Consider the following 13,115-nt stretch of genomic DNA (forward strand, 5'->3'; position numbering starts at 1 on the left):
CCAACTGCGACTTGAATAAGTACCACAATGCTAGCTTTGGTATAGTGCTGTTTGATGGTTTGGATCAGCTTCTGGCCCACGTTGTATCTATTCATCGCGGCCCAGACTGCTTCATGCCACACCGTATCCAATGCCTTCTTGAAGTCTATGAACATGTGGACGATGTCCTGTTGATGTGAGTTAATATTTGGAAAACACCACTGGAAAACCCAACCTTGGGTAACAGGTGAGATCCTGGAAATGTATGACACCAGAGGAGACATGAAGAAAACGAAGAACACAACAACAGGAGCTGTAGTGTACAGAGAGATCAGCAAGATCAGGAAAAGCATGGTCAAGACCCAGGAAGAATGGATTGAGAGACAGTGAACAGAGATAAAAGATAAACTGACCAAGAACAGCAGCTGGAATGCAATTTCAAATTGAGAAGGACCTCACTAAACAGAGACAGTCACGAGTCAGCACCATCCAAGACAAAGAAGGAAACTGTCTCGTGGAAGATGAAGACATTCTCAACAGATGGACTGAGTATTTTTTGGACCTTTACAATCATCAGACCCAATGAGACCCCAGCATACTGCAGAACTTGTCTAACGACGACAACTTTCCAATTCTGTGGTAAGAAGTGGAAGCAGCCATAAGATGGCTAAAGAATGAGACAGCAGCAGGAATAGACGACATCTCAGCAGAGCTGACAAAAAAAAATGGAGGAGAAACAGTGATAGACATTCTCACCGATGTCTGTACCAAATTCTGGCAGGCCGGGGAATGGCCAACACACTAGACAAAATCACACATCACTCTCCCCGAGAAAAGCAACTTACAGCAGTGCCAGAATTATAGCCATGCAAGCACAGTGATGTTGAAAGTCATCTTGAACAGACTGAAACCATGGGCAGAAGAAATAATTGCCAAAAAACAGTCTGAATTCAGAAGTGGAAGTAGTACAACATAACCAATATTCAACCTCCAAGTACTGTGCAAACGTATATGTACTTTGAATATAAATTTACTTTGAACTTTGAATTTAATAAGAAATATACCAAAAAGTAAATCTGGGAATTTCCTCTTGAACTTATGTACTGATCAATTAGTCCAGGGTCCCTATAGCTCTGTTAGAGGTGGTGCCTGTCCCTAACTCTGATAACATTCACCCTATCCCACAGACTCTCTGGACAGAATCATTCTCAGACCTAGTCTTGCAAAATCTTCACTGGAAGGAACATAGTTCAATACAATAGCTCATTGCCCTATCAAAGCCAGTTGGCAAATGTCAATAATTTGGAGCACGTCAGCAATGCCCATAAAGTCGATGCTGCTTTGCCTTACTTCTAAGGACTCCGTGTCCATCATCTGAATAAATACAGATTTTAAAAAAACATTAAAGATCGTCCCCATCTTGCAATCCTTTTGCTCTTAACCTATCTGTATAATCCCTTAGGATTCTCCTTATCTTGTCTGCTAGGGCAACTTCATGCCTTCTTTTAGCCCTCCTCATTTCTTTCTTAAGTGTTCTCTTGCATTTCTTATACTCCATAAGCATCTTAATTGGTCCTACTTGCCTATACCTCCTATGGACCTCATTTTTCTTAACCAGGCCTCAATATCTCTTGAAAACCAAGGTTCCCTAAACCTGTTATCTTTACCTTTTGTTCTGACAGGCACATACAAGCTTTGTGTTCTCAAAACCTCCCCCTTTGACAGCCTCCCCCTTACCAAGTAAACCTTTGGCAGAAAACAGCCTGTCCCAATCCACACTTGCCAGATCCTTTGATACCATCTAAATTCACCCTACTTAATCTTAATCCAAAGCCAGACCCATCTTTTTTCCCCATGTGTACTTTGAAACTAACAGCATTATGATTACTAGATGCAAAATGTTCCACTACACAAACTTCTGTCATCTGCCCTGTCTCATTCCCTAACAGCCAAACAAATAACACATACTCTCTTGTTGGGACTTGTACGTACTGATTAAGTAACTTTTCCTGAACACATTCAACAAACTCTATCCCACTTAGTCCTTTTACAGTATTGGAGTCCCAGTCAATACTATAGGAACCCTTATGTTTTTTGCAGCGGTCTGCAATCTTGTTCATCTAAATCCCACGGACTGTTGGGTGATCTGTTATATAGCCCCATTAATGGGGTCATATCTTTCTTATTCCTCAGTTCCACCCATTACGCCTCAGTGTACAATTCTCTAGTCTGTCCTGACTGAGCACTGCCATGACATTTTCTCTGACTAGTAACACTATCCCTCCTTTAACCCCTCCCACTCTATCTAAAACAGAAACAGAGAATATTGAGCTGCCAGTCCTGCCCCTCCTACAACCATTTGTCATATCTTATTGTAAATTATTTTTTTAATGTATTGCAATGTACTGCTGCTACAAAACACAAACAAACTTCACACATCAGTGATAATAAACCTGATTCTGAGTGGAGGGTCTAAATGTCATCCTGTGATTCCTTGACCGGACAGAAACTAAGAGCTTACCTGGATGAAAGACTTTACCCACTGACATGGTCAGGAAGCCATTCATCTTCAGGTACTGAGGCAGCGTGGTGTAGTTCCCTGCGTGAGTCCTCCAGTAGGAATTGTGATCATAAAGACGAGTAGTGTCGGGGCGCCTGCTGGTCAGGAACGATGTTCTGCTCGGTCCACAGAGGGCTTGCTGCACAAGGAAAGCAACAGTGGTAAATGGCTATCCAAAGGGATCAAACTTTTCCCCAACCTACTATAAAACTCTGTTAGCGTCGCAGAGTTTGGTGGTGCTGGATCAACATGTTTTCCAGATGGCCCAGTCCAACATGGGTAAAGCCTCCTCCACTACTGAGCACATCTACAAGGAGAGCAGCATCCATCATCGGGCACCACCACCATCCAGGCCATGCTCTCTTTTTGCTGCTGCCATCAGGAAGGTGGTACAGGAGCCTCAGGACTCTCGTCACCAGGTTCAGGAACAATTATAACCCTTCAACCATCAGGCTCTTGAACCAGTGGGGAAAACGTCACTGGCCACATCACTGAACTGCTCCCACAACCTATGCACTCGCTTTCAAGGATTCTTCACCTCACATTCTTGATTTTTTTTCTTTGTTGTTTGCACAGTTTGTTGACTCTTGCACACTGGCTGTCTGTCCTTTTACGTGTGGTCTTTCATTGATTCTATTATGGTTTTTGGATTTACTGGGTATGTTCACAAGAAACTCAGGGATGTATATGGTGACATATATGTACTTTGATAATAAATTTGCTTTGGACTTTGGGATTCCTGAATGTTATTTTTGTTAAATATGAATACCCATTGACCGTCACCAATTTTTATCCGAGGCATCACAGAAAGCATCCCATCGTGGCTTGGTATGACAAGTGCTCTGCCTCTCACTACAAGAAACTGAAACCTTCATCGACACAGATCAGCACATCACAGAAACCAGCCTGTCTTATGGACTCTGTCAACGCTTTTCGCTGCATCGTTGGAGCAGCCAGCATAATCAAACACCCCACCCACCCCATAAAATCTCTCCTCTCTTCCGTCAGGCAAAAGACACAAAAGTCTAAAAGCACATACCACCAGGCTCAAGCACAGCTTCTAACCCACTGTTACCAGACTCTTGAGCAGACCTATTGTACAATAAGGTGGACGTTTAACTTCACAATCTATCTCGCAATGATCTTGCACTTTATCATTCACCTGCACTATATTATTTCTGTAGCTTTTTACACTTTATTCTTTTACCTTATTCTAGCTCAATGCATTGTGTAATGACTTCATCTGCAAGAACAGTATGAAAGTTCAGTATTGACAGTTTTACCTATCTCTCCAGAGACGCAGCCTGATCTGCTGATCTTCCAGAGTTGTGTGTGTGTGTGTGTGTGTGTGTGTGTTGCTCCAAATTTCCAGCAACTGCGGAATCTCAGGTTTATGTAGATCTCACAGTTCCAGAGACCCAAGTTCAATCCTGACACTGCTGTCTGTGTGGAGATGGCATGCTCTCCACGACCAGATGGGACTCCCCCGGCTGCCCTGGTTTCCTTCCACATCCTAATTTTCCTTAAGGCTAATTGGCCCCATAAATACACCTCACGTGATTGGCCGTCAGGAGAATCAGGGTGGAACTGATAGGCGCGTGAGGGAGAATACACTCAGTGGCCACTACGTTAGGTAAAACTGCACACCTGCTCATTATCGCATAAATATCATCAGCCAATCATGTGGCAGAGTATTCACATATGGTTAGATGACACATACACTTGAATTATTATCCCTCTCAACTCCATTCTCCTGTCTTCTCCCTGTAACCTTTTGCACCCTGACTAATCAAGAACCTATCAACCTCCTCTTTAAATATACCCAACGACGGCCTCCACAGCCAGCTGGGATAATAAATTCCACAGACTCACCATGCACTGGCTACAGAAATTCCTCCTCATCTCTGTTCTAAAGGGCCATGCTTCTATTCTGAGGCTGCGCTCTCTGGTTCTAGACTCCCAGAGTACAGGAAACATCCTCTCCATCTCCACTTTCTCCAGACCATTCATTGAAGTGTAGGTAATACCAATACATCACTGGATTCAGAGGTATATTTTTTATGTACTGGAATTATTTAACTTACTTGGGCAAACGCATTTTTGAAAACAAAGCTCTTGGATGCAAGTTGGTCAATGTTTGGTGATAGGACAGTAGTGTCTCCATAGCATCCCAGACTGGTGCGCAGATCATCAGCAATGATGAAAAGGACATTCATTTTTCCTGATGGGAGAAATAAAATTATAAATTCTAGAAAAAGAGTGAACTTATGCTTGAATTTAGAAGCACTAAAAATGACAGATTGGATCAGTTAACGTCATTCTATTTGAAAAGGTCCATGAGATGTGTGGCTTTCCCATTCTTGCAGTAGGCAGTACTCTCTTTCCACCAGTGATTAAAGGGGTTGATTCTAAAAAGGTTTAGAGCAGGGGTTCTCAACCTGGGGTCCATGGACCCCTTGATTAACGGCATTGGTTCAAAGTTCAAAGTACATTTACTGTCGATGTATATGACACACAACCTTGATTTATCGTCTAATAGGCAGCCACCAAACAAAAAAAACCAAAAGAACCAACTGAAAAAAAGCGTCAAACACCCAGTGTGCAGACAGAGAGAAAAAAAAACAAATCATGCAAACATTAAATGCAAGCAAACAGCATTCGGAACTGGAGCCCACAAAAGAGAGTCCATCCGCAGATCCTTAGATCTGCACAGGGTAGAGCAGCGAGCTGAACCAAACCATCCCTCGCCTCAGGCCATGACACCCTGACATTTTCAATCTGGCGCTGCGCCTAAATCAGCATCCAAACATCGGGTTCAGTCACTTCGATACGCTCTGGGACACTGCTTCAATTTGGCCTGTACCCGATCTTTCCCATTCGATGCAGCGCTTAAATTGATCAAACCTCAGGTCTTAACGAATTGCCTCCAAGTTCAAAGGGAAGTTACAGGCTATTGTTTGTGATGATTGTTTTCCAGAAAAAGTGATTAACAAAGTATTTAGTTGTTTTCTTTGATTCATCGGCCACCAGCCAGAAGTCACTGAGATTCACCGGTGCCATCTTAAACAGGAAACTGGCATAAAAAAAAAAGGAGAGGAACCCTGTCTTAGAGGGATATGCGCCAAACACAGGAAAATAGAGTAACTGCACCAGGCAACCTAGTAGGCATGCAAGGGCTGGTCCAAAGGGCCTTCTTCTGTGCTGTATCACTGTACCTCATATCTGGGCCACCAACGTGTGGTGACACAGGAAACCGTAGATGTTGGAACAAAGAAACAAATTGCTGAAAAAACTGAGCCAGTCAGGCAGTGTCTGTGGACACAGGGGACAGTCAGTGTTTTAGATCAAGGCCCCGAATCAGTAGACTGAGTGCACCCAGTCTTTTGCACAGGATTGGGGAAACCAAACCCTTGAGGCCACAGGCTTAGGGTGAAAGGGAAAGGATTCAATAGGAACTTTTGGTTTTACATAAATGGTGTTTTGTATGTGGAATGAGCTGCCTGAGGAAGTGGTTAAAGCAGGAACACGAACGGCCTATTCCCATGCTGCATAATTCTGGGAACTCTAAATACAAAGAATGGAGGGTGATCTGTGGTGCATCTTATGGTGTCGTGTCTACAATGGAACTGCTGAAATTCATCACCATTGTGACATACACTCAATGGCCACTTTATTAGATACACCTAGACATTAACGGAACTATCTAATCTGCCAATCATGAGGAAGCAACCCAGTGCATAAAACTATGCAGACATGGCAAGAGGTTCAGTTGTTGGTCAGACCAAACATCAGAATGGGGAAGAAATATGATCTAAGTAACTTTGACCATGGAATGACTGTTGGTGCCATAATATGGGGTTGTTTAAGCATCTCAGAAACTACTGATCTGGGATTTTATTGCACAAAAGACTCTAGAGTTTACCGAGATGAGTGTGAATAATTTTAAAAACATCCAATTTCACCTTCAGTCTGTCAGTAAAGCCTGCCAATCAATCGATGGGCTGTATTTATGTACAGGGTTTTCAGCTGTCACAAGCTGTTCGTGTTTAGACAGAAGGAAATGAGAGTGAATCCTAATTACTCTTCTCAAAATATTAGTACTGATTAATACCGCTAGCTGCTTAGCAGAAGTGAAGCCAGAAATCCAGTCTCGTGGTACCAAATATTTACCAACATTTCTGAGCCCAGGCCCATTCTGACGTCTAAAACCAGAGGGCATACATTTAAAGTGAGAGTGGACAGTTGAAAGATGTGCAGATCAGAATAGTTTTAATTTAAAAACGCAGAGGCTGGTGGGTGCCTGGAATGCATTGGTAAGGGTGGCAGTGGAAGCAGATTCAACAGGGACATTATTAGATAGGCACATGAAGGTGCTGGAAATGGAGGGATGTGGACATTGTGTAGAGGGAAGGGATTAGTTTACTTGGGCACTTGATTACTAATTTAATTGGTGTGGCACAAGTATGGGATAAAGGACCGGTTCCTGTGCTGTAATGTTCCATGGGCCATGTTCAATCCATCTTCAACTTCCAGTTTAAAATGGTGCTGGTGAGACACAGTGACGCCTTACTGGTGCAAACAAACCTACTAACTACTTGTTAATCACAGTTTTTCTGGACACAATCACTGCAGTCAATAGCATGTTACCACCTGGCATTCTTTGTGGTGTAAACTGGAGTCTCAAAGATGCAAAAGTTTGCAGTGTGGTGGGTATAGATCTAATCCAGGCCCCAGCCCAAGAGCGAGTGATGAGACGATGTTTTGCCCTGCTGGAGGGGCCTCGAGACTGAATTGAAGTGGCAGGGCCAGGGGTCCAAGAGTGAAAAAGGAGCCTACACTTGGCTGACTTACCGACTGGGCCGGGTTGTAAAGGTCAGGGTGTCAGGGCTGGAGGTGGGGGACAGGCCAGTGTTCAACTCACTGCTCCACGAGGTTTACTTGTCTCCGTATTGAACTGAGGCTATGGTCTGCAAAAAGCAGAGTCCCAGACCGGCTACAGTGACAAACAAGCTTCGTGGCTGTGGACTCACTTTCATGAACTTTAGTCCTGGGTGTTATTTATTTACTTTTTATTGTTAGCACAATTTGTTCTTTTTTATTTTGCACATTGGGCGCTTAGTGATCCTTTTTAATGGGTTCTATTGGATTTTTGGCTGCCTACAAGAAGATGAATCTGAGGGTTGTATATAGTACACGTACTTTGATAATAAATGTACTTTGAACAGACTCTTCCCTCGTACCGCTGTCACTTTCCACTCCTGACTTTGTGGACTCTGTCTCATAGCAATACCACAACCACTTAGACACAACAAAGCCCCAGAGGCACTACCACACCCTGGATTTTGTTTTGTGTTCTAATCATGCTTTCTTATATAATTTATGCTTACACTTTTGTTTTTCTTGTGTACGCTCACTTGAACAATTGGGAGAATGAAGATCATATTGCTCCTAAGCACATCTAACCCAACAAATTATTAACAGGGACTGCACTGCGATGCTGCAAATTAAAGAGGCTCATTCTAGGCAACTGAAAACCTGGTGTTGGGAAACCAGCCCAAGTAAACATTTAGTTACTACCTCACATTCCATCACCCTCCTCTACTCTCCATCTTGCCCATTCCAACCCATCCCATCCACCTCAAACCGTGGTCACATGACCTAAACCAAATACCCTCCATACCAATCTCAGAGCCTCATCCTACTTCATGCACCACCCTGTCACCACTGATCACAGATCTCCTTACACCCAAAACAGACCTGCACATGCCCCTTCCTTTTCAGATCTATGGCTGGGCTCTCTCTTCCCTGCGACCCTTGAGACCGCAGTAGGTTTACCAAACATATCTTTCTCTCCGCACCGCTGTAGCACACACAGAAGAGGCCTTCTATCATGCCAAGCCATCACCAGTTTTTCAGGAACGTGTTGCATAGACACCAGTTGTGCTGCACCACAGTGTTTCAGGAAAAAGTTTATTGTTGTAGCCCAGCTCAGGCAGACCTGGTGGCAGGTCAAATGTTCAAGAACTAATGAAGCTGCAGAACGCTGAAAAGTCTGCCCAACGCAGGCACATCCCTCCCCGCCATCGGTAATATCTACAGGAGTAGCTGCCTCTGGAGGCAACATCCATCACTGAAAGTTCATTATAAATTATACTACCTTGAGATTCATCTGCTTACAAGGAGCCAGAAAGCAAGAAATTCGAAAGAACTCAATTAAAAAAAGAACGACCAACACCCAATGTGCAGAGAAAGAGAAAAGAAACACAGATCATACAAACAAAAGAAGCGAGCAACAGAATTCCGAACCAAATTGAGTCCTCAGATCCGAATCCTGGAGCAGCCGGAGAAGGCCCAAAGCCTTGGTCTCAATTCATCATGTAGCAGGGCAAATCGCCACGAAGCTCCCAAACACAGGGCGCATAGTAGCCGGAGCAGTCTCGCAGCCTCAAACAAGTTATGCCACCTCTCACAGCTACCAATACATATCAGATACATGGAGAAATCTGGACTGTCAATAAACTGCACACGCTGGAAATCAGAAATTTTAAAAGATTGTGGGCTATGTTGGTGCCAAAATGTGGGAAGACTGCTCCCAGCACATCTTGGGTTATGTTGGTTGTTAACACAAACTTCACACTTCACTCTATGCTTTGATGTACTTGTGGTAAATAAATTAATCTGAAAGCTATCTTCCCTCAACCATTTGGTTCCTGAACAAATCATGATCACTACCTCAGTGTAGCAACACTATAACAACCTTACACTCTAATGGACTTTGTTTTTGTGTTCTAGTAGTAGTTTCTTGTGGGGAGTATGGTGTGACCAGGGAGGGATAGCACCTCTGGTGAAGGGGTCTGTCATGTCTAATCTGAGGCAGCTCACTCACCGTTGGTCCACACCGGACACTCAGCTCTCACAGATGGCTCAAATGCGTTTAAACGCGGCAACGGCCACACCCTGATACACCACTTCGACGGGCGAGCTAACCAGTTGAGGGGAGCTGGTGGCCTCACAGCCGGATGAGATGGAAACATGCCTGTCCAAGAATGCAAGGTCAGCTCCAGTAGACTGGGCGGACGAGATCCAAGTCAGAAAAGTGATATTGCAATGCTTCATGGAGATCGAAGGGCATGACAAGGCCATCGTCATTCACTGCAACCAAGGAAGGCCCCAGGCTGTGACACTTGTTCGTACCAGTGGACCCAGACTTCTGAGGTTGAGAGAGTGGAACTGCTCCAGTACAATGGCTTTTCCACTTTAAAAACTCTCCCACACAGGTCTCCTGTCATCAGCGGACAATCACACAGTACTTTCTTGTATAATTTATATTTACACTTATCTAGTAAATGTTTAGTCTCCAAAGCCTCATGTCTGTGATGTTACTCCAGGTTACGTTTTTCATTCCATCTGTGCATATGCATGTACTTATGAGATGACAATAAACTCAACTTAAAAAGGCAATATCAGAACCAAAGTCCCTTTTATTTTTGATCTTTCACTCAGTTTTTCCATTTTGACTCCCATCTTTTCATCTGTTTCTCTATGAGCTGATCACAGCCTGATATGCACTGAACTCTCCGACAGGCATCAAACCATGAAAATGCCATGTTCTCACCTGTGGGCACAACGGCACAGCAAGAACAACATAACAGTTCTTAGTTCAAAGTATAGGAACAGGCCGTATGGTCCACCATGTTAAGCTAAACTAAGACCATAAGACATAGGAGCAAAATTAGGCCATCTGTCCCATCGAGGCTACACCATCATGGCTGATCTATTGTCCCTCTCAACCTCATTCTTCTGCCTTCTCCCTGCAACTTTTGATTAATCAAGAACCTATTTCTGCTTTAAATATACCCAATGGCTTTGCCTCACAGCCGTCCGTGGCAATGAATTCTACAGATTCATCACCCTCTGACAAAGAAATTCCTCTTCCTCTGTTCTAAAGAAATGCCCTTCTAATCTGAGGCTGTCTCTTCTGGTCCAAGACTCCCCCAATACACGAAACACCCTCTCCACGTCCACTCACAGTTCAAAGTAAATTTTATTATCAAAGTACATATATGTCACCATATGCAACCCTGAGATTAATTTTCTTGGGGGATACTCAGTAAATCCATAACAATTTAATAACCACAACAGAACCAATGAAAGACTGCACTAACTTGGATATTCAATCAGTGTGCAAAAGACAACAAACTTGACCACTGTTACACGACCATCAAGAACACTTAACATGCTATCTTACACCCACACTTCAGAAAGTCTGATCACCCAGCTGGACAACTACTCCCTGAATATAGGCAGAGACTGAAGGCTACAGCACCGGTAGTGAGGACCAAGAAAATATGGACAAGAGAAGCACAGGAGCACCTACAGGACTGCTTTGAATCGATGGACTGGACTGTATTCATGGATTCATCTTCAAGTCTGAATGAGTATGCCACAGCTGTCACAGGCTTCATTAAAACCTGTGTGGATGAGTGTGTGTCTATGAGAACTTATTCTACATCCCCAAGTCAAAAGCACCGGATGAACCAGGGGGTTCATATTCTGCTGAAGGCTAGATCAGTGGCTTTCAAGTCCAGCGACCCATGTCGGTAAGAGGTATGACTTGTGGAGGGCTAACTCTAGAGCTAAGGAACAATTCTGAATGAGGTCGGAGGTGACACTGGAGGAACTTAGCAGGCTAGCAACACCTATGGAGAGAGTACAGTTGACATTTCAGGCAGAGACACTGCACCAGCACTGGAGAATAAGAAATGCAGAGTTGATTTAAAAGATGGGGGAGGGTGAAACACAAGGTGATCCGCAAAACTGGGAGGGGGGAAGGTGAAGTAAAGAGCTGGGAAGTCGATTGGTGAAAGAGATACAGGGCTGCAGAAAGGGGATTCTAACAGGAGAGGACAGAAGGCCATGGAAGAAAGAAAAGGGGGTAGGAGGAGTACCAAAGGGAGGCGATGAGCAGGCGAGGAGACAAAAGTGAGAGAGGGAAAAGGGAATGGGGAATGGTGGAGGGGCGGGCATTACCGGAAGTTGGAGAAATCGATGCTCAAGCCATCAGGTTGGAGGCTACCCAGACGGAACGTATGGTGTGTTCCTCCATCCTGAATGTGGCCACATCGCAACAATTGAGGTGGTTATGGACTGGCATATCGGAATGGGAAGTGGGAAAGTTTTTTTTACACAGACAGTGGTGGAACACGCTACCAGAGGTGGTGCTAGAGGCAGATACACCAGCAACATTTAAGGAACTTTTATATAGGCACATTGAAGAAAAAAAAAGGAAGGCTACGTGGGAGGGAAGGTTTAGATTATCGGCACAACATTGTGGGCAGCAGGGCCCGTGTTGTGTTGTCCTATGGGTCTAATGTTAATTACAAGTCAGGAGTCATTTCACAGATGCTGCCTAACTGAGATTCCCTCCCTAAGCAGGCTTTTGCGTTACTGCGTACAATGAAGGACTTCGTTCCACAAAGTATTGGAGCGCTCTGATTTCTGCTACCAAACGCAGCAGCCGGCGCTTGGGTTCCGCATTCCTTGCACCGAGGCGGGGTTCCCGCAGAGGCCTTTCCTTACCTCCCTCCCGTGCCAAGTACGGGGCTGCTTTAGTTCGGGCTTCGCCGTCTCCGATGCAAAGTGCCAGCACCGCTAAGAGCCCCAGCACTGCTCCTGACCCACAACCCCACTCCATTGTAATGCTCAGCGCCTTGCCTGTCCGCAATCTCTCCTTTAAGGCACACCTCATGTGACCCGCGAGGTCCCGCCTCTGAATCAGCGTCAGGTTTAATATCACTGTGTCATGAAATATATCGTTTTGCAGCAGCAGTGCATTGCAATACATAATAAAAATATAAATTACATATATATATATAATTAAATTAGCGCAAAAAGAGTGGGGAAAGTGTTGTAGTGTACATTGTCCATTCAGAAATTTGATGGCTGAAGGGGAAAAACACTGTTCATAAAACGTTGAGTGTATTATCACCGGACTTCTGTGCCGCCTCCTCGATGGTAGCAACGAACAAGGGCTGATGGGGATCCTTAATGACAGATACCGCCTTTTTGAGGCAATGCCTTTTGAAGGTGTCCTCAATTCTGGGGAGGCTAGTGCCCATGCTGGAGCTGACTGAGTTTGCAAGTTCCCGGAGCTGTTTCCGAAGATGTGCAGTGACCGCTCTACACTGTACCGAACGGTGATACAACCGGTTGCTGGCAACCCGCTGAGTCCCTCCAGCAGGCTGTTTATTGCTCCAGATTCCAGCATCTGCAGTCACCTGTGTCTCAGTGGATTTGTCCTCTCGGCACCTGCAGAGAAGCTGTCACTCAGCTGCGTCTCCTGAGGCCAATGTTGCTTATGTTTTTAAAACAAATTGAACACAACTTCCATCATTTACCCATTGAACTTGAAGGAGGTCTAAGTCATTTAAGTATACTCAGCCACACACAGAGGTCCCAGACTTACTAACGGGTTTTGGAATGGTGTCCAGACTCCACGTGGAGTCCTGGGGCAAAACTCATTCCCTTTGTGTTATGAATGATGAACAGACCTGATGGACAATGGGGTACGGAGTTA

At 44.5% G+C, this 13,115-nt stretch overlaps 1 protein-coding gene across 1 annotated transcript in view; it reads right to left on the reverse strand.

The window, feature by feature from the left end:
- ids (iduronate 2-sulfatase) overlaps window positions 1-12,298 on the reverse strand; it is a 41,384-nt gene extending 29,086 nt beyond the window's left edge. The window contains exons 1-3 of the mRNA XM_059976701.1: window positions 12,119-12,298; window positions 4,624-4,760; window positions 2,501-2,678 (exon numbers count right to left, since the gene is read on the reverse strand). Of these exons, the coding sequence (XP_059832684.1) occupies window positions 2,501-2,678; window positions 4,624-4,760; window positions 12,119-12,287 (484 nt within the window). The 5' untranslated portion in view covers window positions 12,288-12,298. The remainder of the gene's footprint in view (window positions 1-2,500; window positions 2,679-4,623; window positions 4,761-12,118) is intronic.
- Between the last annotated feature and the right edge of the window lie 817 nt (window positions 12,299-13,115).

Source organism: Hypanus sabinus, chromosome 8, assembly GCF_030144855.1.
Source record: "Hypanus sabinus isolate sHypSab1 chromosome 8, sHypSab1.hap1, whole genome shotgun sequence".
Taxonomy (NCBI): Eukaryota; Metazoa; Chordata; class Chondrichthyes; order Myliobatiformes; family Dasyatidae; genus Hypanus; species Hypanus sabinus.